Source organism: Oryzias latipes, chromosome 11 (genome assembly GCF_002234675.1).
Source record: "Oryzias latipes chromosome 11, ASM223467v1".
Lineage (NCBI taxonomy): Eukaryota > Metazoa > Chordata > Actinopteri > Beloniformes > Adrianichthyidae > Oryzias > Oryzias latipes.
The window spans coordinates 24757268-24782975 of record NC_019869.2 but is presented as its reverse complement, the minus strand read 5'-3'; the positions used below and the strand labels follow the sequence as shown (position 1 = coordinate 24782975).

The following is a 25708-nucleotide window of genomic DNA, read 5'->3' as shown; positions in this document are numbered from 1 at the left end:
CTGGAGTAACGTTCAGTGTGCGTCCGGTGGGCATGTGTTTCCGTACGTAGAGCCTGAAAACAGTCGTAGAAACCATGAGAGTTTTTATTGCTTGAACAGGCTTTGCTGCAGACGAAGTGAACTGTATCTGCAGAAGGTTGAAGGAGTTTGAAGCACCGATGATCTAGCAAATTTCTGATAATGGAAGACGAACACGAGTAAAAAAACAACAACATTAAAAGCAACAACATTTCAGGGATTCCTACATATTTTTACTTCTAATAAATACAGGATTTTATGCTTACTGTTTTTTTATATCACACACAAATAATTGACTACAGATATTATTGCAGTTCATATAATCAGAGTAAATTGTGTAAATTCTCGTTTATCTCTGATTTGAACCTTAATTGGACTTTTTCTGAGTTTTATCCTATCATCTATTAACATCTCTCTTGAGAAAACATTTTCTTTCTCAGTCTGGGGGGGCTGATTCTTTTTTGCAGAACCACCGCTCAGGCTCCGCCCTTTTCTGCAGGTGAATCAGTCAAAACCTTAAATGGATCATGAAAGAGTAGCTCTCAGTTTTGAGTACCTCTCAGTCTTGCTTCAGAGGTTCACTCTCTTTGCTTTCTACTTCAGATGTGTTCTATTGTCAGTGGATACAACCTAAAAAAAAAACAAAGTAAAAAAGATGCTTTATCATCTTCCATTTAGATTTCTTTCCGTCACGACACATCAGGTAAGAGCGAACGGGTGAAGTGATATGGCGTTTCCGTGATGTGTAACGTCATGGATGACGCAGCTTGTGGCGGTGAGCTGGTCTGCCGTCTCTGGAGCAGCTGTTGGAACGTGAACAAAGCCGGCTGTGTGCGCCGGCATGCGACGCAGCAGCAGCAGCAGCAGCAGCAGCAGCGCGTCTCACTTTCTGCTCCGCGCACTCGGATCACTTTCTGTAACTCTAGACGAGGTCGTGGGACACTGAGCAGATACTGCTGTCCTCCCTGTGTGCGTGTGTGTGTGTGGGGGTCACCTGGGATGCTCTGCGTCTCCTTAAACATCTCACAGCTTCAGAGAAAAGTTTCATCCACAGCCGTTTCTCTCCTGCAGACGAATAATATGCGAGTGGAAAAATCTAATGCTTGCTAACCTATTATGAAAGAGAAATGATCAGACTGCCGTGTTAATATTTGATAATCACCAGATCCTTTTAATCTCCCTTTGTAATTAAACCTTTGACAGTCATGTAATGAAGGTTCTGCAAAAGAAGAATATGGAGCATACATATCACATAACTATTTAATTAGTTCCTGAAATCATTAAGGAATATTTGCATTTACATTGCCTTTGAATGCCATCATTCACAAACCAAAGAACTTTTCCTTTTGAACAAAGAAAAACATTATTTCTTTTTGTTCTGCTTCAAAATCATTTCAGGACAGTTTAATATAGAAATAAAAGCGATAAAGCAAATTTTCCTTGAAAGAATATAAGGCGATAAAATGATTCAGGATTTGTCAAAAAGGCTGAATAACATGACCATCTCTTATTTACTCTCTCTTAGCCAACATTAAAGCAGAACATCGATTTATTTATTTATTTATTTATGTAAGTATTTAGACTGTCTGAAAAATAAAGTTTGTGTATTTTACTCCCCTGTGGAGCAAAGTTTAAAACACTTTTCAAAAAGCATTTACCAATACTTCTAACTGAAATCTCCACCTTTAGGCGTTTCATCAATCCAAGAAAATGGAGATGAAATGAAGAAAAAGAGGAGAAAACGCAGGAATAACTTCTTTTTTTTTTCCCTGGATGCACGTCATCCGTGCAGCAGCTCCGTTACAGAAGTGTGGAGTCAGTCTTCCCTCTGCAGAGCCCTCTGAGACTCATTAGGTTCCTCCTCATAACCGTAAAAGTCATCATGCTCTGCTCTCTGAGCAGCTAGAGGCAAAAAATCCTTCTCAGGCATCTGGCAAAGCCTCAAAGATGACTAACGTCAGTTCTTCTCTGCTGCGGTCGGTCCGTGAGGCGAGGGTCTACTAAAGACCGCCTCACAAAGAGATGAGACCTTTTCAGCCAAAATCCCCTCTCTGCTAATGCTGTACAACACATGAGCTGACACGCGTGTGGAAACACGCTTAGCCGCAGCTGCTGATCAATCATCATTACTCTGCAAGCTAATCATCCAACACCAGGCTTTTTTAGAAAGAATAACTGATAAATCAAAAGTTTGCCTTCATCACTTTTTCATTTACCAAAGAAACATTTTTGGAAGAAAAAGCAGAAATCATTATTGACATTTGATGGTTAACAGATTTACAGGTTGAGACAAACAATTAGAGTCAAAGCTTTATTAAATGTAATTTCAAATGTTCACTTTGTGGTTAGGCGCCTGGATTATTTAGGGCTGCTGTTGACAATTATGCCAAAACACTATTGCTGAAGTGTGTGGGGAGTTTTTTATTTTATATTATTTTTTTTTAGGATAAAGCTAAAGCTGTGTTGCATTTAGTGTAATGCAACATGTCTAACTCACTAATATTAATGTTGCTGCAAACAAGATGGTGTCCAGACATCATTAGCCAGAAACAGAAATGCTACAGTATTTCAGAATTGTAGCACCTTTTGTTAAAACGTTTTATTGTGGGTAAATGGTTCAGTATGCAGCATAATGCTTTACAAAAAAGGGAAATCGTTTAATTCCTTTCTACAGGGATATAAACAAAAGTGTTCAGATTTGTGAAAATGTTATACTGGATATTTAGCTCCAGTGTTTATTCCTTTGACAACAGTAACTTTTCAACCCTAAATGCGATAAATAATTGTTACCATCAGGTACTTCCTGTTTGGAACACAAGGTGGTGAAGCGTCGCTCAGTCCAGTTCTCTGATACAGTCAATGCTTCTGACAAAATTACACCATTGATTAGCCTACTTTACAATACAGACACAAAACTTAAAGCACCGTAACAGAACTACAGTATGTATCAACCGTTTGGTTTTGAAAACACAAAACCAGGATTGTTAAAAACCTTTTACATTTAGATCTTGTTACACCGAACATATACATATCTACTGTGTGTTATTTGGTCCCAGTTTTAGCCCAGAAAGGTTCTGTCTCACTGCGGTCTCACAGTCATGGATATCAAGGGTACTTTGGGTTGTCTCTGCTCGTGTCACTGTGTTTCCTCCAAATCTGCAAACTAGTGATGTAATCGCCTCCTGCGCATCCCTCAAACGGCTGCACCGACCTCCATGAGACTCTCAAGGCTGTGTGATTGAACGCAACGTATTGTTTTCAGCCTTACTCACAACAAGGGGGGACTAACCATTACTGAAAGGTAGCTGATTGCCTGGGGCCCCCAACACTCTGGGGCCCTGAACTGAACAACTGAGAAAGGTGTCTAAACTAAATTTAAAGCTCATTATTATTTAACTGTCATCCCACATGCGGCAGGCACTTGTGTATTATGTGCATGTTTGGTGCGTAAAGCATTTGCATGCGGTCAGGGGGTCAGTGCCAAAAACCCACAGCACCCGTTTAACCCCGCGCGGGTGCATGTGACTAATGCTGTAAAGACCAGTAACTGTAAGTGTATCTCAGCCTGAGAAATAGACGTGTGACGTGAGAGGCCAATCAAATGGGTAATGGTTTTCTGACGTGGACAGCAGCGGCTTGGCGGCGGTATGTGACACTTTATGTGCATAACGGTGAAGAGCCGCTTTAAAGTGTTGCTTATTTTTGCCGATCAGCTGATTCATGTTGATCATGTAAGGAGTTACGGTCAGAGTACAGCAGGCTTTGACCCGTGTTACAGTTTTAATGCTTAAAACTGAAAAATATTAGGTAGTTATTCATCGACGGTGGAGCATGACCTTCTGTTTCTGGCTAATGATGTTTGGGCGCCATCAAGAAAAAACCCCAACAGTGTGTTTTACATTTAATACAGATTTATTTCCAGGAGTTTCACTTCTGCATCAGTCCAAAAATTCCTGAAGAATATTCTGTTTATCACATATTTCTAAACCATCTTTGAGTTCATAATAAATGAGTAAAAACATGTAAAACATGTTAAGTGTTTGCCGGTGTTCTCCTACACCCTCACATTAGTCTACCCGGCAACAAAGGCGTGTCCAGAAGAGCAGACACACATTACAAAGACCAATTTGGACCAGACAATATAGGATTTAATAACAACAATATATATTCAATCAAATGATCATTAATCTGTCCTAATATACATCATGTCAGGGCCCCCGATCGGAAGAAAACAACCCATTTTTCAGCTTGACTATTGCACACACACTTTAAATTACTCTACATTAGATATAACCATTTAAAAAACCAGGAACAAATGCACACAGGACAGTAGTAATCTTCAAGACAGAATGAATCTGTGCTAAAATTCTTTTCTGCAGTCATGAGAAGGAGTAAATACATTCATTGAAATGATGGCGCCGTCCAGCTTTTGCAAAAACCCGTTTGATCCTGAACTGCGCCTAGAGGAAGGTGGTAAAGGAAGGAAATGCTGTCAGTGAAAAGGTTCATCACAGACCACCATCTGTTCCAGGCAGATGCTGCTAATTAAAGGCAGTTGATTAATTGATCGTCAGCTAGTCAGAGCACCTCCTTAAAGGTGGAGGCTTTGTTAGAACACAGATGAATCCGCCTTTCCCAGGATCATCTGACCGGCAGGCGGAATCACAACACAGCGGCACAAATCCCCACAGTTTTTCTCTTTGCATCTTTGTTATGCTTAAAGTTTACCTGTTCAGGCCCACGACAAACTATTTTAGGATGTTGTTGTTTTTATTCAACTAATCGACCTGTTTTTTCTCAAACTGAGGTTCAAGCGTTACTGATTATTTCTCTGTCATGCAATGGGGTAAAGTTCTGAAATGGTGCTGTTGAGAGGGTTAGTCTGCATGGGGGAAGGGGGGGGGTCACATTCTCAGCAGCTCGATGACAAACCAAACCCCAAAACAAGGCCGACCAAAGCGAGCCAGCTCTCGTCAGGACTTTAGTGTTTGTTTGAAGCTTTAATGTGTGTGTGTGTGTGTGTGTGTGTGTGTGTTCAAACGGTCGTGTTGGAAGAGGCAGCTCGCAGTGGAACGCCGGCGAGGGTTCAGCCCCTGGAAAATCACATTTTTCCTCTCCATCAAACTCGAAAACGTAAAAAAAAAAAAAAAAAAAAAACTAGTTGGAAAGAAATGGTCATAAATAGCTGAAAATAGATCCTTTAAAGTCTTTGTAGACCATTTTCCATTATAAAAACAGACCACACACTGACTGATGCCTGCAGGCCTGCAAAGGTCAGAGCTTAAATAAATCCTTAATTTCTAAAAGGTTTTATCAATTCCGACGTATAAAATCAAAATTTTCATTAAATCTGCAGGTTAAAAATCAAATACTACTTCTTTTATCAAGTCACAACAAATGGTCTTCATAAGTGAGTTGGTTTTGTGAAATCCTGGCTGTATTTATTGGTCATTAGTGGTCCTGCTTACATGCATGCTCACACCAAAGCGGGTTTTCTCCTCACAGGTGGAGATGTGTGTGAAGCTGCAGCAGTTCTGTCAAACGTAGAACCTGCAGTAAAGTCAAGGTTAGTTTGCTCTCTGATGATATAGATAATAGGTTTAAAGAAGCATCCAAAGCTCTTAGGAGTAAACTATTCTGACATGATCATCTGCTGCGTGCTGGTCTTCTCAGTGCATCATCCATTGATCTGGGGTAATAAAAGGACAGAGGATGTGTCTTTGTTCGCCCCTCGTGTTCAATGTCAAACACATTTTGTTCATTTAAATGAACTTATTTTTGCTGGATAACGGCTGAATTTTTTTGCTGCATTGATCTTTGTCTGTCTTGACATATTTGACGTTAACGGCTTGAAAAGATGACAGACTGCAGGCTAATTGATGGGGGTGGGTTTAGGAACAGCCTGGTGTGATTCATGGTAGGATCGGTCAGAGGTTCGCTCCTCAGCATCGTGTTTGATCCATGACTTGTTCTGTGAAGCTCCAGAAGTGGTGATGGATGTGGAAAACAGCGGGGTTCTAATCATCGTGAGTTCTGGTCAGTCAGTGGTTTTAGATAAGGATGAGTTCTGCTGCGGTTTGTGTTGTCTACCTACCCCCCCCACCCCGCTTTATGATAGTTTTATGGGAGCCTTCCTTAGGCACAGGGGTGTCGGGACGATAAAATCAGGTGTAATTGCAGGACAAAGCTGTTGAGTTATCGTAATATTGATAAAATCGTTGCCGGGCTCTGACCAGACGATTGATGGATTGATTGATGGATTGATTGGTATCTGATAAATGTTTATAACAATGCATAGAAACGTCTTTCCTCCCATCAGCCTCTGGGGCGTGTCCAGCTCAGAGTTACTCACACAGGAGAGGCTCTACTCTGATGAGGAAAGCTGGAAACGGCGCCTCTACCAACATTTTAGATATTAGGATTTTGGTCACTTCACATCCTAACGATTAAGAGGCGCAGCTCTGCTAATCTCAGCATCTCGCGGCCTGAAGTTAACTTTCCAAAGCTCCATCTTTATTCATGAACACAAGCCGGATGAGGAGGAAAATTCCTGCTGCTTTTAGAGAGCTTCTCCACACTTTCAGGCTTTCTAGTCTATTGTGTGAAAATTAAATATTTAATAATGTGAAATATGTTGAATTATGGATTTGAGAATATTATTAACCTACATAGCAGGAAGCTCATTCCAAATTATGCATTTTTTCTTCAACTTTTGGAATTTGCAATGTAAGTGGCTGTGGAAGGCTCAGCAGCAGGTTCAGAAATGAGTCCTTCTGTGGTTTTAGGATCAGCTGTGATGGTACAGACACAGCTGAGACAACACTTGAAATACCAAAAAATTATCGGCTACGTCTCAGGGCAATCCCAAACCCCCCAAAGCACAATGTGAACCAAAGAAAACCTTTGGAAAAGGAAAAATGATGGCATTTGTGCTTCAGCTGTGAAGCCACGTTCAAACCAGGCATGTGTGGGGCGTTCAAGAACACGCCGAATACAAGCTTTTGTAGACGATTCTAGCATACGTTGTTCCCACTGGACTACCCAATATGTACTCAGAGTTGGAAGAGGCTTAAGTGTGAAATGTCCGATCAGTGCAGATCTGTTGAATCTTGCTCCAGGCTTTTTTTCTTTCTCAGCTCTGTTCCGATATACGAACAAACTTGATGTCATATGAACTCAGTTATACATTTTTCCTTCATCATCAATTTTTTAACTGTTGGTACTTCTGTGTTTGGAAAAAGACGCCACCCACACGCCACTACAAAATCCAAGTTCCTGATTGGTCAATGCTCAACTTGTTTACCTTTCAGTGCACGTTTTCTACATAGAGCCCCAAAACGGACTTTTAAAACGTACGTAGTGATCTGGGAACGTGAGCGTTTTGAACATGGAAGCCAAAAACACACATATGCACGTGTTTATGTAGCCGTTTCATTGGAACCACCCGGTGTGAAGGTCTCCTCGGTTCATCCTGGACTGGGGTTCCTGGGATCTTAGTGGTTGGAATTGTCACAGACAAAAACCCAGCACTATTTAAAATGATGCCATGTGTTTGAAAGGATCATGTCCCTGTTTTTTTCACTTTTACTTAATTGTTTCATTTTGTTGGTTTTGTTGCTGTTTGCTTGTTTGTTTTTGTACCTCCATATGCTTCTTTGTGAGCTCTATCTTACTGTATCTCCTGTGGTGTAAGTGCAAATCTGAAAATCGTCTCAGTGCACCTGTAGAATCAGTGTAGTCTAACAGGTAATGTTTGCACGTGTGATCCGCTGAGATGGTTAAGAATCCAGAGGTGGCGCTTCCACACGCGGTCATGGAGCGTCTTTTAAGAGCTTTTGTCCCGACTGCCCTTAAGGGTGTATACGGGCTGTCTGCAGGCAAAAGATGGTGAACCTGGGGGGGACACACAGGTGAAGTGCAAAAATGATCAAGGTTGTAGAACCGCCTAGAGCCAGAAGTTTCAAGCCTTTTTTCTAGGGGCATGCTGCAGGCGACAGGTCGTAGTGAACACTTAAATGATACAGACACATTTGATGGATTTTATCACCTGAGTGTAATAAGTGTGTGTAACTAATTTAGAATCCCTTCACAAAGCTCTTACCACACGACAATGACGTCCCTTAAGGTGGCGGTCAGAGCCCCAAGTGAAGACACACACCTGCGCTCGCTCCTCTCTACAACCCCCCATGGGGCGAACCACCTAAAATCTCGTAGCGCTCGCACAAATCAACTCCTACAGCATACGTGTGCATGTGACTAACACTAAAGATACTCCTAACACAAACTCCAACAACACAAGACACTGCACACAAAAAAACAACTTGGTGAGTTAAACTCATCTGTAACAGCTAAACAACAGCAAGAGAAGTAGTGAAGTCCCACAATGCACCTCTCTCACAGAGGGTGAGGTTAAAACAGTACAGTCATTTTTGCACTTTAAAGAAAATGTTTATGCCCTATAAATGTAGTTTTGCGTGAAACTAATTTCTTTTATAGAGCGCTGAGCTAAAGTTTCTTCAGAATTATTATTTTAATTCCAATTAGCCTCGAGAGGAAAAACAACATTGTTAAATGAAAAAATATCAAGTTCTCAGTTTACAGGTAATTATTGTCATGGCAGAAAAAAATGTGTATTTATGTTTGCTAACCCTCTCAAGGCCAAATTCCTGAGCCCGGGAACTGACATTCGAAAAATAATAAATATTGTGTTCCCACAAAATAATATTACGTTCCCTCTGAAGAATTAATTTGTGCAAACTAAATCGTCTCTGGACGGAGATGTGGCGCAGGAACATCTGAGGAGCTCCATGATCATCTGCTCTTCTTAAGTTTCAATTGATTTAATGGAAGATGCTTAAAAATGAAGGTTTTGCTTAAAATATATCAAGAACATGTACTCTAATTTGGGTTTGGAAATGTTTTTCATTTAGAGTTTTTACATGATACACATAACCAAAGCAGTCCTTAATTCCATAGGAAATGACTGCCTTCAGTGGCTCTTCATAGCACTTGAATAGTTTCATTTTTGTCCCTCTCATAGTTTGATATTATCAGTTATTTTGCTTTTTATGTTGAAAGACGACTTCCTGTTCCATTAAACAGACGATAAAGTAGTCTAAAAAAATCTTATCATCAAGCTCTCAGTTGGTGAGTACCATAGTAACCGTCCATACAAAATACCAGGTCACATGACATGATGCTGTCCATGTCTATAAACAGTCTCCTCCAGTTGGACTCCAGATTCTGCTCCTCTGAACGGGATCGCTCACATTCGTGCGGTTTGGCGTGGAGATGGACCAGAACATCTTTAGAGCTATTAATCACTGAATACATGAAAAATGTTGGGTTATACACTGAGGAAACCTGAGCAATGCTCATATGGATGTTTGCAGTAGTTGCAGTGATGCTGCAGGTTAACAGCAGCAGTTCTGCTTTTCCTTTGTGGCTAATGATAGAACTATGTCACTAATATGGCAGCTTGATCAGCTGGGATGAGCTGTTCACTTCTGGAAATGAACAGTATTTGCTTTTCTGTTGTAAAAATAGAGCATAAATATCATTAAGGTTTATTTTTGAATCTTTGAAAGTGTTCAGACCGTGAAGAACGGAGTGATCAGGCTGCTCAGGTAGAACTCTGCAGCGGTTCTGGCTCCTTTTGGGCTTTCTTCATGAGTGGACGTCCCAGCCACCCGTGAGGATCTTCAGGGTACTTGAATATTCTTATACAACCATTTCAGATAAGTGACTCACCCTCGGGATGAAAATAGCATCAGGAGAAAAGCAGCAAGTTTAGCTGTGAAAATTTCCTTTTGTGTTTTTCTAATGCTGCAGCCACTGAGGTTGGCGGATTTGGACCAACGCTGCTCAGATCCACTTTGGTTGACTTTCACAGGACTGTGACTGACTGGGGTGTATTTATGACGCTTCACAGGCCAAATGCTGGAATGAAAGAGGCACCACTCCAGAGGCTCTCTGTCTTAATCCGTGGACATTATCTCTTCGCTGTAAGCAGGTCTTGGCCCGTTACCTCGCAGTAGAAAGCCAGGCTGGCAGCGATGCAGAGAGAGGAAGAAAGGGGAAGCGAAAGAGGGAGGGCTTCGCTGAGAATGTAATCTCCAGATTAGGGGGAGCGAGACGAATTCCTGCTGCCAGCCTGACCTTGTCGAGGCTGTGCAGGAGCCAGAGTGAAATTGAGATTTCTGGACAGGATTCATCGTTTTTCTCCATCAGAGGTCAAAGCGAACGCTGCGGTTCACACTGAAACCGACCTGAAGCTTCTTTTCTGAAACAGTGAGGAAGCAGAGTTCCTGTAGAACAACAAGACGATATTAACTGCCCCCCTCAGAGGCCAGTAAATGATGGGCCGCTTTGGTTGGTGTGCAAAACCTTTATCCCCTCTGCTTAATGCAGTCATGAACACATTCATGCTGTTACCAGGAATCAAACCAGCGGTTAACCGCTTTGCAAATGTCTGGAGTGCCGCCGGATAGCAGAGCTCCAAGGTTCAGTCAGACACTACAGGAGGACTGACAGCATATTCATGTTTTCTGCAGTAAAGTGGTCTGTTTCAGGCTCGTTACCTCCAACATTTCACTTTGCAGTAAAGCAAAGGAATTTATGAATTTTGTTAATTTGCAATTTTGACATATGTGTTTTTGTCGATATTTTTTACTTCTTCTTTAAACATTTTTCTGATGATAGAGGACAAAAATGAATAAATCTGAGATTAAAACTGCATTTCTGAGTATTTCTTTACCTAAATCATCACGAATCAGGAGCAGACAAAAAAAAAAAGCTTGAAAAAGCTTGTGGGTGTGATGTAGGTGCCAGAATCAGCGGTCTTCAAGCTTCCTGATCCGCTCCATTCGGTCAATTCAACAAATGGATCCATGAATGGATCCACTGGACAGCTCTGACACTGCTAAACATTTTTGTTACACCATTAATGTTAGGTTGGGGTGTAAGGTGCTGGAAGCTAGTGGGAGGGAGTGTCCAGCCAATGGCCCCGCCCACAACCCAGAGGTGAATTTCTGATGAACTCCTTCCGCTCTGCAGAAACTATGTCCTAGAGAAAGACACAGGTTGTTTGATTTTTTTTTTTTTTTTTTTTTTTTTATACACTGTATTTTATCCCACGAAGGGCAATTCTTTCTCCGCATTTGACCCATCCCCTTGGGAAGCGGTGAGCTGCAGCCGAAACCGCGCTCGGGAGGCAGTAGCGTTAAGGGTCTTGCCTAAGGACCCTCACTGGGTGATGTTAACTGCTCGCCATTGATATGGTAATTGCCCCCAGTACCATTGCTCATTCCCCTCCGGGAATCGAACCCTGGTTTCTTGCATGGTAGCTTCCCACCTTACCAACCGAGCTACCCAGCCGCTATTTTGGCCAAAAATGGCATCATCTTAATGAAAAAATCCACTAGGAATTCTTTGAAAATAGATCAAACGTATTTTAAGTTAGGTTGGATTTTGTTGTTGGCGGCACGTATTTAAAATGAAACTTAAAATCCCAAATGTGTCTCTCTCTGACCGAGTTTGAAGGGTTGCTGTCCTGCATCAACCAGAGAGAGTAAAACTAAAAACAAGAATAAAATAATAAAATTGGCTTGATGAAAATAAGAAAAACATGATAAAGTTCAGAAGGCCTGAGCAGGCTGCCCCCCCCCCCCCCCCCCCCCCCCCCCGTCCCACAGCGGGTCTCTGTCTGACTGCCAGCTTACCTCCCGGGAGCCGGCATGGTGGTCGGGATCGCTCCAGCCCCAGGGGTCCTGTGACAGACAGTCCAGGGTGTACCCTCCTTCGCCCAACAGAACCTGGTTACAGGTCCTGTTGGGCGAAGGAGGGTGGGCCAAGACAAAACCCTGGCACCTTTTTGGAAAATGACGTGTGAATAGTCATTTTCTTCATGGCATTTCATTTGCTTTGCAAGTGAATTCAACAATTTTCCCCGTTTCTGAGACTGTCAGTCAGTGTCTTTTGTGCCCCTCCCACCTTGTGTTAAGCTCATCACTCATGCAAGACGCAGCTTGCAGAAAAGAGGGGTCAAGGGCGGAGCTACTCAGCTCAGCACCAACGGTCACGCCCATGTAGAGGAGATTTTTGGAAACAGAGGCTTCAGATAAACATGGAATATGGCTTTAAGACATTTAGGTTGTGGGATTTTGGTTAAAAACTTCATAGTCAGAATTAAAACACCATTGGAGATGTTTAAAAAAAAATATGTATTGATATTTGAATATTAATACATAATATTTAAATTAACTTAATATTAAAAATTAAGTTTAAAAGTAAGGATATTTCAAGCATGATGTTTGCCAAAATCTGATCATTCTGCTCCTAACATTAAGTTCATGAAGTGATACGTGAAAAAATGTGCAGGGAAACTAGGAATTAAAGCTACAAACAAAAACAAAAAAACTATTTTTGGAGGTCAGATGAGAATTTCTGCAGGAAATATGTTCATTTCAGCTTCCTGTGTGGCCCAAAGCCGTTTGATTGGGTTTCATTATCCCGCCCTCCTGGGTACAGACCTTAAATGAAAATATTCATGTGATTTCCTGGAGCAGCATTTGATTCATTTGACCCACAGCTGCAGAACGACAACATAACGAGTCTGTTTGTGGCAGACGGCAGCAGACCGGCGTCCAATAACGTTCCTATCATTCAGACCCAACGTCACCTCATTGTTGGAGGAAAAGTCAAGCTCTCTGTCTTTCCGTTTTTTCTGTTCAATTATATTTTGAAGCAGAAACAAACTGAGAGTTAAGCTCTCTGCAGCTTTGTGCCGGCGTGTTTCCAATGATGATGGCACTCATGAAAAACAGAAAATGGAGCCGAATTGCTGAGATCTTGAAGGAAACAACAGCCAACATTTTACATCAGAAAAAGACGATCAGTGGTCCTCAGGTGATGCTTTAACCTGAGGACCACTAGGCCGCTCCCAATAAACCTTTTAAATATCGAAACCTTTGGCATGTTCTTGATTGGCTGCAATTCACCCTGTTTTACGTTTTTGATGAGTGCATCACAGGAAGTCTACTGCTGTTATTCTTACGTTTGGTTTCAATTCTTCTCTTGAGAGCTACGGTTTGTGGAAGCAGCTGCATCAGGCGTGTGTAGCCGTCAGACCATTGTTAACCGGGGTAATTGGTCATTGGACTTTGGTGTGCTGAAATCTGACTGAAAACAGGCTGCAAATTAGCTGTAGGAGGAAACTGAGTGGCTGTATCCACGGTAACGCCGGCTTTTCATGAGTGTAGAAGTTCTTTAAGAGCAAATTCCTTCGCCTACCGTAACTCCTCATCCGTTTACGCGTTGTAAGTGTGTACGTTTAGCAGATTCTAAAGTGGAGAAAAGCAGACTTGTTTTTTTAGTGTTTTATATATTTATTAAGTTTTCAGTTTTAAACCTAATACAAACAAATTCAAAACCCAGTCCCACCCCCCGCCCGCTGTCAGTTGCATATACACCAATATCAATTTAGTAAAAGATAAAAAATAAAAATAAAATGGTACATGTGATAAGCAAAGAGAATATATAAAATTAGTCCCAATATAGGTAAAATAGCATATTTATAAAAAACCCAAAACAATAACAAGTAAAGTGCAAACAGATCAACACACACATAAAGAAAGAAAAGAAAAAAAAAAGGGCATCATTCTGTCACACTTGTAGAAGTTGAGAAATGGTCTCCATACCTTCTAAAATGTATGTTCTAATCGTCTCACTGTAAGTCTTATTTTTTCAAGTTTAAGATGGTAAAGCACATCTCAAATCCAATGTGATAAAGTGGGGGGGGGGGGGGGGGGCAGCATCCCTCCACTTAAGAAGAGCGAGGCGTCGAGCTAGCAAGGTTGAAAAGGTAATGATCCTCTGACCACCTGCAGGCGATGTCGGAGCCCCACTGTTTATTCCAAACAGAAATACAGGAAGTGGGTTTAAAGTTAGTTTGACTCTCATCATGCAGCTAGGTGCCTCACAGATATTTCCTCACAAGCACTGGATTTTAGGACACAACCAAAAAGGGTGGATTAATGTGGCCTCTGATGATTTGCATCTGTTGTTACACAGTGGATCCATTTGTGGATACATTTGAGCTAATCTGGCTTTACAGAGGGGAGCACGATGCATAACCTTAAACTGTAGTAGACAGTGTTTTGCACACATTGAAGATGAGTTAATGTTCCTCACAATATTTTCCCAAGTCTGTTTCAGTCTGTTTCACTAATGGTTTCACTAAGATCCTGCTCCCAGGATGTTTAAGGGTTAGCATCGAGGGAGACTCTACGGCTGAATTCATGCTAAGCTATTTAGACACAGATTTCTCCCAGCCTTGTTTTTTAGTAGTGAATTCTTTATGGAAACTACTGAATCTATCGCAGAGAAAAGTGGCTTTGTGGCGTTATGCAAAGTTATCAGCACCGTTTTTCTCTCGCCTAAATGGTCCAAGAGTTTCAGTTTGTCAAGGAGCTCTTTAGGTTTTGCCAGTGATAGCTCCAGGATTAAAGGGTTAAAACTTAAGTGACTGGAGTCAGAGTGGTTCCCAAAGGTTAAAGTTATGTTTTTTTACACATGCGTGAACTATGTTCTTCACCTTTGACCCCCCTTGAGAGAACCGATTTCTGGGTCATCCTTCCAGTCTGATCTTTGATCCAGAAAACATTGACATTTCTAAGATTGGACCAATGAGCTCACTTCAGGGGTGTGGGAGGGGCATATTGACTAGAGGTCACTCCGCCCACAACTGTTTAGTGAAAATAGGCATTTGAGTGGGACAAGCTGCTCCCAGCTACCAATAAGACATTTTGCGCTCTAATAAGAATAAAAAAGTTGAAGATTAACTTTTAGACATGGAAATGGGAAATTATCCCAAGATTTTTCATTTGTTTTCTGTTATTATTCATCTATCGTTCTATTATTTGTATTATCGGCTGCTGTAACACGGGGTTTTCTCTTACAGTCTTAATAAAGGCTGTTTAAGTAAGTTTTATTACAAACAAGTTGAACTTTATTGATTCCCAGAGACTAATTCTCTCAGACATGCCAGGACTTTTTTATGCCTTCCCCAGTTTTTATTCTTTAATTGGTTTACATTTTTTATCTTTATTCAAGAAAGATGATCTTTTTCAGAATTAATTGTTCATAACCCAACAGAGGACGACATGTCTTTGCTCTTTAAAAAAAAGCATTGGATCGTCTCTGAATGTGTTTTAAAGAGCTTCAGTTGGAGCTTCCTGGAGTTCAGTCCGGTAAAGTCTTGGTAAATAAAGGTTGGTGTTGTTTCTGCATTAAACAAACCATAAATTCAAGTGTCAAACAGTTCTCTACAGATTTTAAGGTGGAATGTTTTTTTGATTGCAAATCCATCAAACTCTGGGGTTGTGTGACAGGCACATGACCATGAGATTTCAACAATAAAAACGACCTTATGCACAACCATAAACAGTATATTAGAATGCTTTAAAGACTCATCAGTACATCAGAGCAAAAATGCTATTTGGTTAAAAATAAACAAAGATGGAGTTCTGGTCAGTTCTGGTGAGCTACACCAGGGGGCGCTAACTAGGCTGATTTGGCGTGCGCGGCAGCGTGGATGAAAAAGCCTAAAAAGTATCATCTTTAGGGAAAAATTTGTTTTCCAATTGGTGTTTAATCTGGTTAGTGATCAAAGGTAAATGTTCAAAAAAAAATGTCTGCTTTTCTTGATGTGAAGACGTGCAGTTTTAAGCTAGTTAGCATGCTGGCCTTCTAGCCCACTTTGTAAATACAAACTCGTTCCCTCCATCATCTGGGGAATTTGGGGCTTTTACAGAAAAAACTGCTTTAATTAAATGTAAAGTTAATAGTTAAAAAAGGGGTTTAGAAACTTTAAAAATAAAGAAACTGTTTTAACAACAAAAGTAAAAACAATAATTCAGGAAAAGAGTGCTTGCAGTTTATTGTTGGTACAATAAAGTTGACCTAAAGTAATGTCTTAAGTTGTACAACAGTGTGACTCAAAAATCCCTAAAATTCAATTTATAGAAATTTAGTGGAATATACAGACGAAATTAACCAAAGTGGGGAAAAATGTCCTGCATGGAAACAAATCAAATGTATAGAAAGATGGAATTTAATGTTATATTTTAGTTTGTTTTGATGCTTGGACTTTCTCAGTAAAAAATAAAATAAAAAAATTCGTATTAAAAAAACGTAAAGAGATGGTGAAGGGTACGTTATAAAGGCATTTAAAAAAAAGACCACCTCATATAACTGTTTCTTTTTCAAAGCACCAGTTTTAAGGCACGACACAAGGAAAAAGTATCATTTTTTTTATATTCAAACAAACAAAACTACATAAGTAAATATTTCTTAAACAAACCAATGTTTTTTTTAGCTTCATTTAAATGCACAGCTCATGATCCACTGGTTGCTGGATTCTTTGTCTTGTCCAGCAGCGGTGCACCCACAGTGCACGCTGTTTACCCCAATGTGAAATTGGTAAACTTAATGACTCTCCAGCATGCAACTGAAGAGATGCATAATCCCACAAAATCTCGCCAACTTATGAATTTTAAATGGGAAGGCCTAATAACAGCTCGGCTTTAAAGGGACTCCGTTTCTAATATGTGAGAGCGGGCGGCTGCGGGGTGTCAGCATCCAGCCAAATGGCTTTCACTGACGGTAAAATATCTTTGGAGTTTGTGCAGTGTTTAATGAGAAAGAGAATTTCGGAAACCTCTAAAGCATGTAGAGCAGAAGGAAATGGAGAAAAAAACGTTCTGCTTTTTTCATACTTCCAAAACTTAAAGCACTAAGCAACACAGTTCAGAAACAGTTTCAGCTCGTCTGAAAAACTGACTGCATCAGCCTTTTAGCTCCTATTTCTTAGCTGTGCAGATGCCCATACAGAATGAAGTAATAAAATATTGAATTTCTAATACTTCAATTTATGCTGGACTCCAACACTCCCTGCTCTATGATTCCATGGAGCCCACAAACATGTTGAAAATGGAAATTTTGTTCCCTTGTGAGGGGATTTCATTTCTAAAGATAAGGAAGTCATGGAGTGATGTTAGCAATAAGACCTGAGAGACATTAGGGCTGTATTGTATTTATCATCGTTAAGGAATGTGTAAATGCTGAGAAAGGGATGCCACAATGCAAAACGATCTCATGCTAGCAGTTTTCTGAGTATACCTGAAGACTGGAACCACCTGGGAGGATTCTGCCCTTTTGTTTGCTTTGTTTGTGTCTTTTCTTCTTTTCCTCATCCTCGGTGTATGTAAAGTCCCACTCTGATCATCTTTTGATCTATTTTAAAGTCGTCGCAGTGGTCTTTTAAAGACGATTATGCTGTTTGTAGCCAACATCCAAAAACGGTGTCGTTCTGCAGAGTGATGGCAGTTCTTCAGGATTTTGTTGAGGGCGGGACTGTTGGGCTGGAGCCATCATTTCCCATCACCCATCTATTTGCACTACCTCCTGCTAGCTTACAGCCTCTCCCAACCCTAACCTAACATAACCGCTGCCACAAAAATGTTGAGCAATATCAGAGCCATCCGGCCGTGGATGCATCAGAATGGAGCAGGTCGTGGTAACCCACGTTACATCTACAAGCTTTACCAATGCTATTATTTGATCTGCTCCTGATTCACAAAGATCTGAATGAAGAAATACTCACAAACAGCTTCTTTTTCTTTATAAATGTCCTCCATCATGAGAAAAATGTCACAAAAACACGTTTAAAACACCATTTTCATTGGAGGGGGTCTTTAAGTGGCTATTTTTCAGTTCAGGTCATTTGCTCCTTAGTCAAACTTTTTATTTCTTCGTTGTTTTAAAATGTGTTCATGTTTAAGTTCATTTATGAAGCATTTCAAATCTCTTCACAAGCCTGATCTCCTGGATCTTAGATCTGTGTTGTAGTTTCTCAAATGACCACTGGGGGGAGGTTTCAATAATCGACTACCACAGAAACGTGGCTTTACATGTAGAAATATAAACAGCCTGACATACGATTATCTCTGTATGTTTAAGAAAACGGAATCTTTCCTGTTTTTCATTCCTTGAACTGTAAACACTGCAGTGTGAGCAAACCCTGCTGGTCCCTTAGAGATCCAGGAGATCCTGCAGCGGAGGAGCAGAAATATGAAGTACTGAATGACATTATGCTTCTTTCTGTGTCTGTTCATTCGTATTTAAATGTAATGTTGAACTGTTATTACTGTTTTCATTGAATGACATAAAGAAGGAGTTGAAATGAAATGCTGGCATCAACCTAAAAAGAGGAACAATAAAACATCTGGCATCATGAGATATATCTGTTTATTTATGGACTAACAGCTATTGTGCTTATTCTCTCCCCTCACGCCCCTCAGGAAATGAGACATTTGGGGCTTTTATGTTCCCGCTGAACTTCCTCCATTCTCTTCAGACTGGTGGAGTCAGCACTGCTGTTGAATGAAAGACTTTCCATAAAAAAAATAAATAAATAAAAGCAGCAACTTTTAGTGCTTCTAAAAAAACTCCAGTGCTGAATTTTGAGCTGGTTCACATTCCGAGGTTTGTGCTGCATCCTTTAGGCTGGGCTGAGTGTTAACGCTCCTCCATTGGTACGGGAATGACGAAAAATGCTCAACTTTGGGGCAAAACGGGATGGAAGGTAGAAAAGCCTTTAGACCGAATCTCAGTCCCAATCTTTGTTGACATCAGAGCCTGGAGGTTTGGAGGACAACGCCTGATGGAAGGGGGAAAGTCTGTGGTGGCATGTTGCTAGGCGATGCATTAATATTAATGTTATCTTTCCTCACAACGCCAGCTCTCTGCGCCCCCCTGGGATAAACCGAGGCTTAAAGATATCTCATTCTCACTGATACCTCTTTTATCCTGCTTAAAACTCCTATCAAAGGTTTTAATTACATCCTGGTAAGGCAGGGCTGCTGAGCTTTATTGAGATGCTACAATTGCCTTTTGAGTTTGTCTGTGCTGATATGCTCCGCTTGGTTTAATTGAAAAACATGGAGATCTCTCATTGTGGTGAGCATCGCCATCACCATTAAGACTGAGGCTTTGGTTTCACCTCGTTTTGACTTCATCACATTTGATTGGTAAAAAAAAAAACAGAAGTAAAGACGAGGTTTTTTCATTGAAATCTGAATATTCTTCAGTTTTCTTGCAATGTCATTTTGAATGGGAGAAATAAACGGGGTGTTTTGGCCTCAGCCTGGAGCCTTTGTGGTAGACCTCCCTGCTCCTCGCTGCTGCTCCTCTCTGTGCACAACCATCTTCCTGGCAGTGAAACACAGATGTTATCCATCTGATTAAACGTTCAAGGTTACATCTCCCAATACATCAAAGTCTACCTCGGCATGACAGCCAGCGCTTTTGTTAGCCTGGAGGTGCCAGCTCAGCTGTTCCAGCGTTCAGTTTTATAGAAGGAGAAAGTCCAGCACGCCGTGTCTGCTCAACTGGAACCGGTTCCCGTTCTGGCTGAAGGACAAAGACCTGCGCGGTGCTGATCCCATGCAAAAGAAAAAATCCTGTAGTTGCTGCAGAAAGTTGTGGAAAAGAAACTTTCAAATCAATCCATAAGAAGGGATAAATAACTTTTTATTTAATTTTTTATTCCTCCTTAAAAATTGAGAAACAGTGTAGAGTGGTGGTCAATCTCACCACCTGAACAGCTGTTTGGGACGAATATTTCAAATTTCTTTTTTTTTTTGATGATTTACTTTTATGGAAAATAGAAATTTTATTTTCCCATCTCTCTGCCTTCCTGGGGTTCCGTTGTTCGGAGTAAAGTCTTTTCGTCTCTCGAAATAAGCAGTCATGAAAACTGCAGCAAACCGTTTCATGGTCTACAGGATCTTCACCTGTAGACCAGGTGAAGATCTGGAACCACTCTGTAGGAGATCCATTCAGTCCTTTTTCACTCCGATTGAGGGCTTTTTGCATATTCTCTGAAAGCTCTTCTTCCACCATGAATGCGTTCAGACAGAATTGTTGAAGGTCTGTCCATGTACCACAGAGCTGCTGACCTGCAGCAAACCCAATGAACACTGTCTTTCTCTTTTCTTTCACTGCAGAGATCGAAAAGAATCAGAGAGACGAGGGGAAGGAGGAGGAGAAATTCATCGACGTCGTCATCAACAAGAACATGAAACTGGGCCAGAAAGTTTTAATTCCAGTCAAGCAGTTTCCTAAAGTAAGTGAGAAAGTAGCAGAGCAGCAGAGACGTCTCCGGGAACGTGCCGCTCACAGATGGGAATTTCAGATGGGGTTATTTATAGATAACTCCACCCGTCTGATTTTGACTGGAATTCCTCCCAACAGCTGCTTGACGCTTTTTGTTGATGGTTTATGTTATTAGATCCAGCATTTCTGCTGAAGGGAGGGGGTGGGGGGCTGGCTGACAGAACTGGGGTGCAGCTAGTTAGACATATTACTGCTGTCTAAAGAGCATCACAGCTTTTGAACGCCAACATTTACAGTTCTCTTCCCTGCCATTGGTTTGCTTTGGCGTTCGTCTACATGGGCGACTTTTCCTGATGATAGACGTTGGTTTACATCAGCAGATCATGATGTTCATTGATGCAAAATGCCGCTTTTAGGTTTCACACAGCCCAATTGGGCCTCTGCTGCTGTTTTTAGAGGCCCAGACCACAAAATGTAACCATTATCACAAATGTTCTGTGTAGTGTTTGTGAACTTTGCTGAATGAAGAACTAATAATAGATCAATAGTAATGGTTTATTGAACACACATGATTAACATGTTAAAAAAGCTTGAATTAGCCAAAGGCTAGCTTTCATCTGTAGTTCCCTGGCCATGATGTTACAAGCATAAACACAAAATCCATACACAAACACTATGCAGATAGATAAAATACAACATCAACTTAAAACAACATTAACACCATGAAAACAACATTTATTCACGTCAAAACAGGCTTAGCTTTCAGTGTTGGCAGCTATAAGAGTTGACAAGCTACAATCTAATCAAGCTAATCTCCACGCACTGGCGCTCCTCACTGACCACGCCCATTTACCAGAAGTGCTCTTGGGCAGAGGACTGTAACAGTGGATGAACCACTCTCTGCTCCATGTTTGGACCCCTCAAACAAATTCCATTTGGGTCGCCGCCTCATTCACCTTTTTGTCTGCAGGTCTGTGACAAAAGGGGGGTAGTCCAGTAGAAGGTTGTGCATTGAAGCCTCGATGTGGCCTCAGCCCAGCATCTCCCATGATTCAATTGGCTTTGGGAACACAAACATGCTCAAAAATCGTATTCTTTTACAGTTACGTGTTAAAGAGAGAATAAATCCTGAATGAGTTTACGAGATTTCCATGTGTTCTTTTGGTTCTGAATGCAGCGTCATGTTAGCACATCATGCTGTTGACTGCAGCACCATATCCTCAGCTTTTATCGATTGGCCTCAAATGCTTGAAAGCTCTGCCCCCCCCCCAGCAGAAGGGCTGGTCTCTTCCGGAACATGGAGGTCAGCTGATCAGCTGCTGCTGAAAATGAGCGACAGCGTCTGCTGCAGCTGCTCCTCAGTCTGAAGCTGAAGGATTCTTAAAGAACGTTGAAATCCTTCACCAAAATCCTCTGTTTTACCTGAACAGTGTCTTTATTTTTAGTTTTTACTGCTTTTAAAATTCTTTCCAAGTGTATCTTTTTGTAACCGTAGCTATGACCTCATATGTATTTTGAAATGCTTTGTTGTTGTGCGTCTGTTTTCCCCTTTAAACTGAGCAGGTCTGAATGTTGTGAATGTTCTTCACAAAAACCCACTTTGGGATGGAACTGCTTGGTCTTTTTCATTTTCTGCTCCATCTAAGTCCACATGGCTGTTTTTAGATCCTTCTAAGTGAATTCTCTTCTGAATGTTCTGTTATTTTTGCCCGCACCTGAATGCTTCACTAAAGGAAACTCATTAGTTGGTTTTGCTGCGGTTCCGTTCAGTAATCTTTAATATCGCTGAAGATTTAGTACCAATAAAGTCTGTTCTTTCTGAATAAACATGTGACTGACATTGTAAAGGGGATCTTAGACCTTCAGCAGATAGAAGTTTTTTTACAGGTGCTATGTTTGTCTAGTCTATTCAGCAAATTGCATTTAAATGTGGGGGAAAAAAATACAAACTTACTATCTGTGGCAGATATTTACAGATTAAGGCTGCATCATTTAACAAACAGCAACAGGCTGGATTACAGGAAATCTGTTGCTTACTCCTGTAGGTTATAATCCGGCTGTTTCAGAACGATCTGGACTATGTGGGATTATAATGAATTTATTTAGTTCAGTTTTAGGTCTGTTGTGTAGCGCACTGATACATCTCAGATGTGCACTGAACAAACACAATTCAAAGTTCGCATATCTACCACTTTAACCTGTCACTGCAGCTACAGCTACAACAAGAGAGCCTGTAGTGCCATCTAGTGCTCACCAGCGCTATGACACAGGAGTTGGAAGAGGATCAAAACTGTTGATGAGCTGTTACCTCATTGGCTAGCCAGCCGTTCAGCCATTCATTTGTTTGAAGAGATCATAGATGATTCCATCGATGAGTCCATCATCAATGAGCATTTATCCTTCATCCAATGTGGGACAATATTTTCATGTTTTCTGCTGGCACATCTATCATGACAGGCCTCTGAAAACGGTCAGACTTTCCCGTTTCTATTTTTCAATTAAATCTAAAACATCAGGTCATAAAAATGCAGTTCTGTTTCCAATCATTTGCAAAGCCAGCCTATCATCATTTCTGTCTGACAATTGTCACCAAATGTACCAGAAATAAAAAATGAAATTAAAAAAACCTAATGAATCATTTTCCAAAGGTACATATTAAAATGTAAATATAAAAAGATGTGAATATATTTTTAAGGCCACAGTTCTAGATAGAATTGAACTGTGAAAGAGGAAGTCACTCACCAGAGATTTTCATAAAAACTGTGAAAAGTTGGGGGCGGAGTCTCAGTTCCCAGACTCCTCCGGGGCTGGAGCCTAAACAAACATGGCCGTGCAGGTGGGATCACAGTCTCCTTGGTTTGTGTCGACAGCTTTGATAAGTGGAGCCACTAAGATGCTGTTTAGAGCTCCAACAAGCCACTGAAGGAAGACAAATTCAATTTGTTCTGTCTGACAGGTAGCAATGGCAGGAGTGATGGGTCTGACTTGAGTGGGTTCTCTCCTGAGCTGTGAGCGTCACCTTTGGCTTCTGGCGCTGAAGCGGCTCAGACGTCTCCCGAACAGCCGTTTAGAAGGAGTTAAATCCATCGCCTGGAAACATGGCTTTTTATCAAAATGAAGCAGGCAAGGGCAGCATGTGGCTGGTTCCAGGCTGCTGGCTCTGACAAAGAGAGCTGGGCCTAATGATTTTACTGATGTATCTTTAGACTTTACCTTGACGGATGACGGTGTTTGTGTGTGCCGCCTCATCTGCAGTAAAAGTCATGGAGAAATCCTGCTTTGTACCAAAGTCCAACACCATTTCCCGCCGCCATGCACTCATGTTAGGGACGGTCTGCACTTTTGCAGGATATCTGGGCGTCACCCGGAGAGCAGCTTCTGGCCGAAAGCGCTGCAGGTCATTAGCAAGGCGAGGGGAGTCCCACTGGTTCATTTCCAGTTTGGGCTGTGGCTTTCTCTGCACTGGGAGTGGTGATTTATCCCTCTGCTGTTGTTCCTGTCCTGCTGTCCTCAGCACAATTACGCCGCGCTGGCTCTCCGTGAACACGCCATCCTTTCAGCAAATGATGAGAAGAAGTCAGATGTTCCCCTCTTCCCCATACATCACGCCTCCTTTCTTCACGTGACTCTTTTCTTTTTAATGAACATGCTTGCTGGTGTGCATTCAGGCGGTGTTTGTGTGCTGTATTTACGTTTCCATACACTTCTCCTTAAACTAACAGCAGCAGGTTCCAACCTGTGATTACACACATCGGTTTTTCTTTGGAAATCCTCTCTTGCAGCCTCATGGCAGAGTCGCTGGCAGCTCCTGTAATCACATAATCCCCCTTGATAACTGAGGCATTAGCAAAAACCAAAGCATCAATCAGAGTAGATGCTGATATCTGATAAACGGCAGGGATTACCGAGGTTTGTTTGGAAGAACCGTGCGCGAATGAAAAGGCTCTGGCAGAAGGTGGCTGCTGATGGTTGAGGTGTCAGACTTCTCGCTGACATTTACAGGCAATAATCAAACAAATGTGAAGCATTATCTTTTACTACTCTGAAACTAGCTCCTAGCAAATACCATTACAACTAGTCAGTAAATTACCAGTTAAACGGGTGGACTATCTGAAGTTGTTGCCATGGCTGCGTAACGCTGGGCTAACATGAGCTCATCTGCATCAGAAGCTGGAGTTTCTTCCTCCTCCTCTCATAGTTCAGTTGTTGAATTTTATCTGAATATTTCAGCGGACTGTCAGTTCAAATCCTCATAATTCTTCAACTTGTTGTTCTGAGCTTTTTTATGATGGTGTGGAGTGAAAAATGTTCCTCGTCTTTTTTCAGGATCTGTGGACTCGCGTTGAGTCTCTGCTCTTCTGACAAACTCCCAACATCACAGCTCCTTCCTTCATTGGAATATCTTCTGATTTATTCTAAAATAGCTCCCAGTCCCCATTTAAAAATGATCATGTTGTTTGTTCCAAAATGCTCATATCCTGTCTTGTTCTTGGACATAGTATCTGCAGAGCAGCAAGGGTTCATTAGCTTTCCAGCTGTACAGTTTGGATCCAGATTCCAGCTCAGATGCATCTATTTCGCATTTTTTTTTCTCTGCTCCTTACTCACAAATGATTTCAATGAAGAAATACTCATCTGAATTTTTTTTATCTATGTCCTCCATCATCATCAAAAAATGCTAAAAACACCAAAACCTCAGTTTTTTTTTGGAGTGGGTCTTAAAGTCCTCTCATGTGTTTTCATTTGACCTTTGACAGAAAAGGGTTTTGTTTTTGTGTTAGAAATGAGAATGAAACTTAAAAATGTTTTCCTTTCATTCCTGCATGGCTCCGAGTTTCACGTGCACAGCTGACGAGCGCACGCGTGGCTAACATTTCCCCATTTAGGTCAGCATAGCTGGTAACTAGCTGCGATGTTCGGCACAGACCTGGTTTATGCAGCTCAGCAGCAAACTCCCCATCGTGGAGCAGATCATAAATCATTTGGCTCCCCTGCTGGCGCGAGTCTTTGGTTCTCCTGCTCGGCATCAGGTCAGGAGAACAGGAAAATGACGGTGTTGGGTTTGGAAATGTTCGACATTCACAAGAGGAACAATGGACGCTTTCAACTTTAGCTCCTCAGAAGACGTTTCCTCTGATTCAGGTCTCTGTAGAGGGTTAGTGAGGTGACGCAGATCTGATCAGGACCTGTGACGCACGCCGTCCGCATGTGGCGTTTCATTTGGAAACGATTACACTCAGTCAGAGCGGTCTGACAGAACCGTCCAGACGTGTTAGTGAACCCCTGATCACACTGACAAACGGGAGGCAGCACCTGTTTTTTCTGGATATTCAAAAAATGTAACTAATTTAACTGAAAAACTAAATATAACTTTTTTTCTGTTTTAAAGAAACCTCCACAACTGCAAAACAAACCAACATTGACAATTAGCATTTTTTAATAATAATAAAGGATTCGATTTATCTGCGCTTGTCCAGATACTCAAAGCGCTCACAATTATTGGTTCTGTTTGAAT

At 41.3% G+C, this 25708-nt stretch overlaps 1 protein-coding gene across 3 annotated transcripts in view; it reads left to right on the top strand.

The window, feature by feature from the left end:
* Positions 1–25708, top strand: part of khdrbs3 (KH RNA binding domain containing, signal transduction associated 3) — a 121094-nt gene that overhangs the window by 27951 nt on the left and 67435 nt on the right. For all 3 annotated transcript variants that reach the window (XR_002874181.1, XR_002874180.1, XM_004074250.3), the window contains exon 2: positions 20085–20203. Coding sequence is in view for 1 of the 3 variants with exons in the window: in XM_004074250.3 (XP_004074298.1) it covers positions 20085–20203 (119 nt within the window). In the remaining 2 variants the exon portion in view is untranslated. The remainder of the gene's footprint in view (positions 1–20084; positions 20204–25708) is intronic.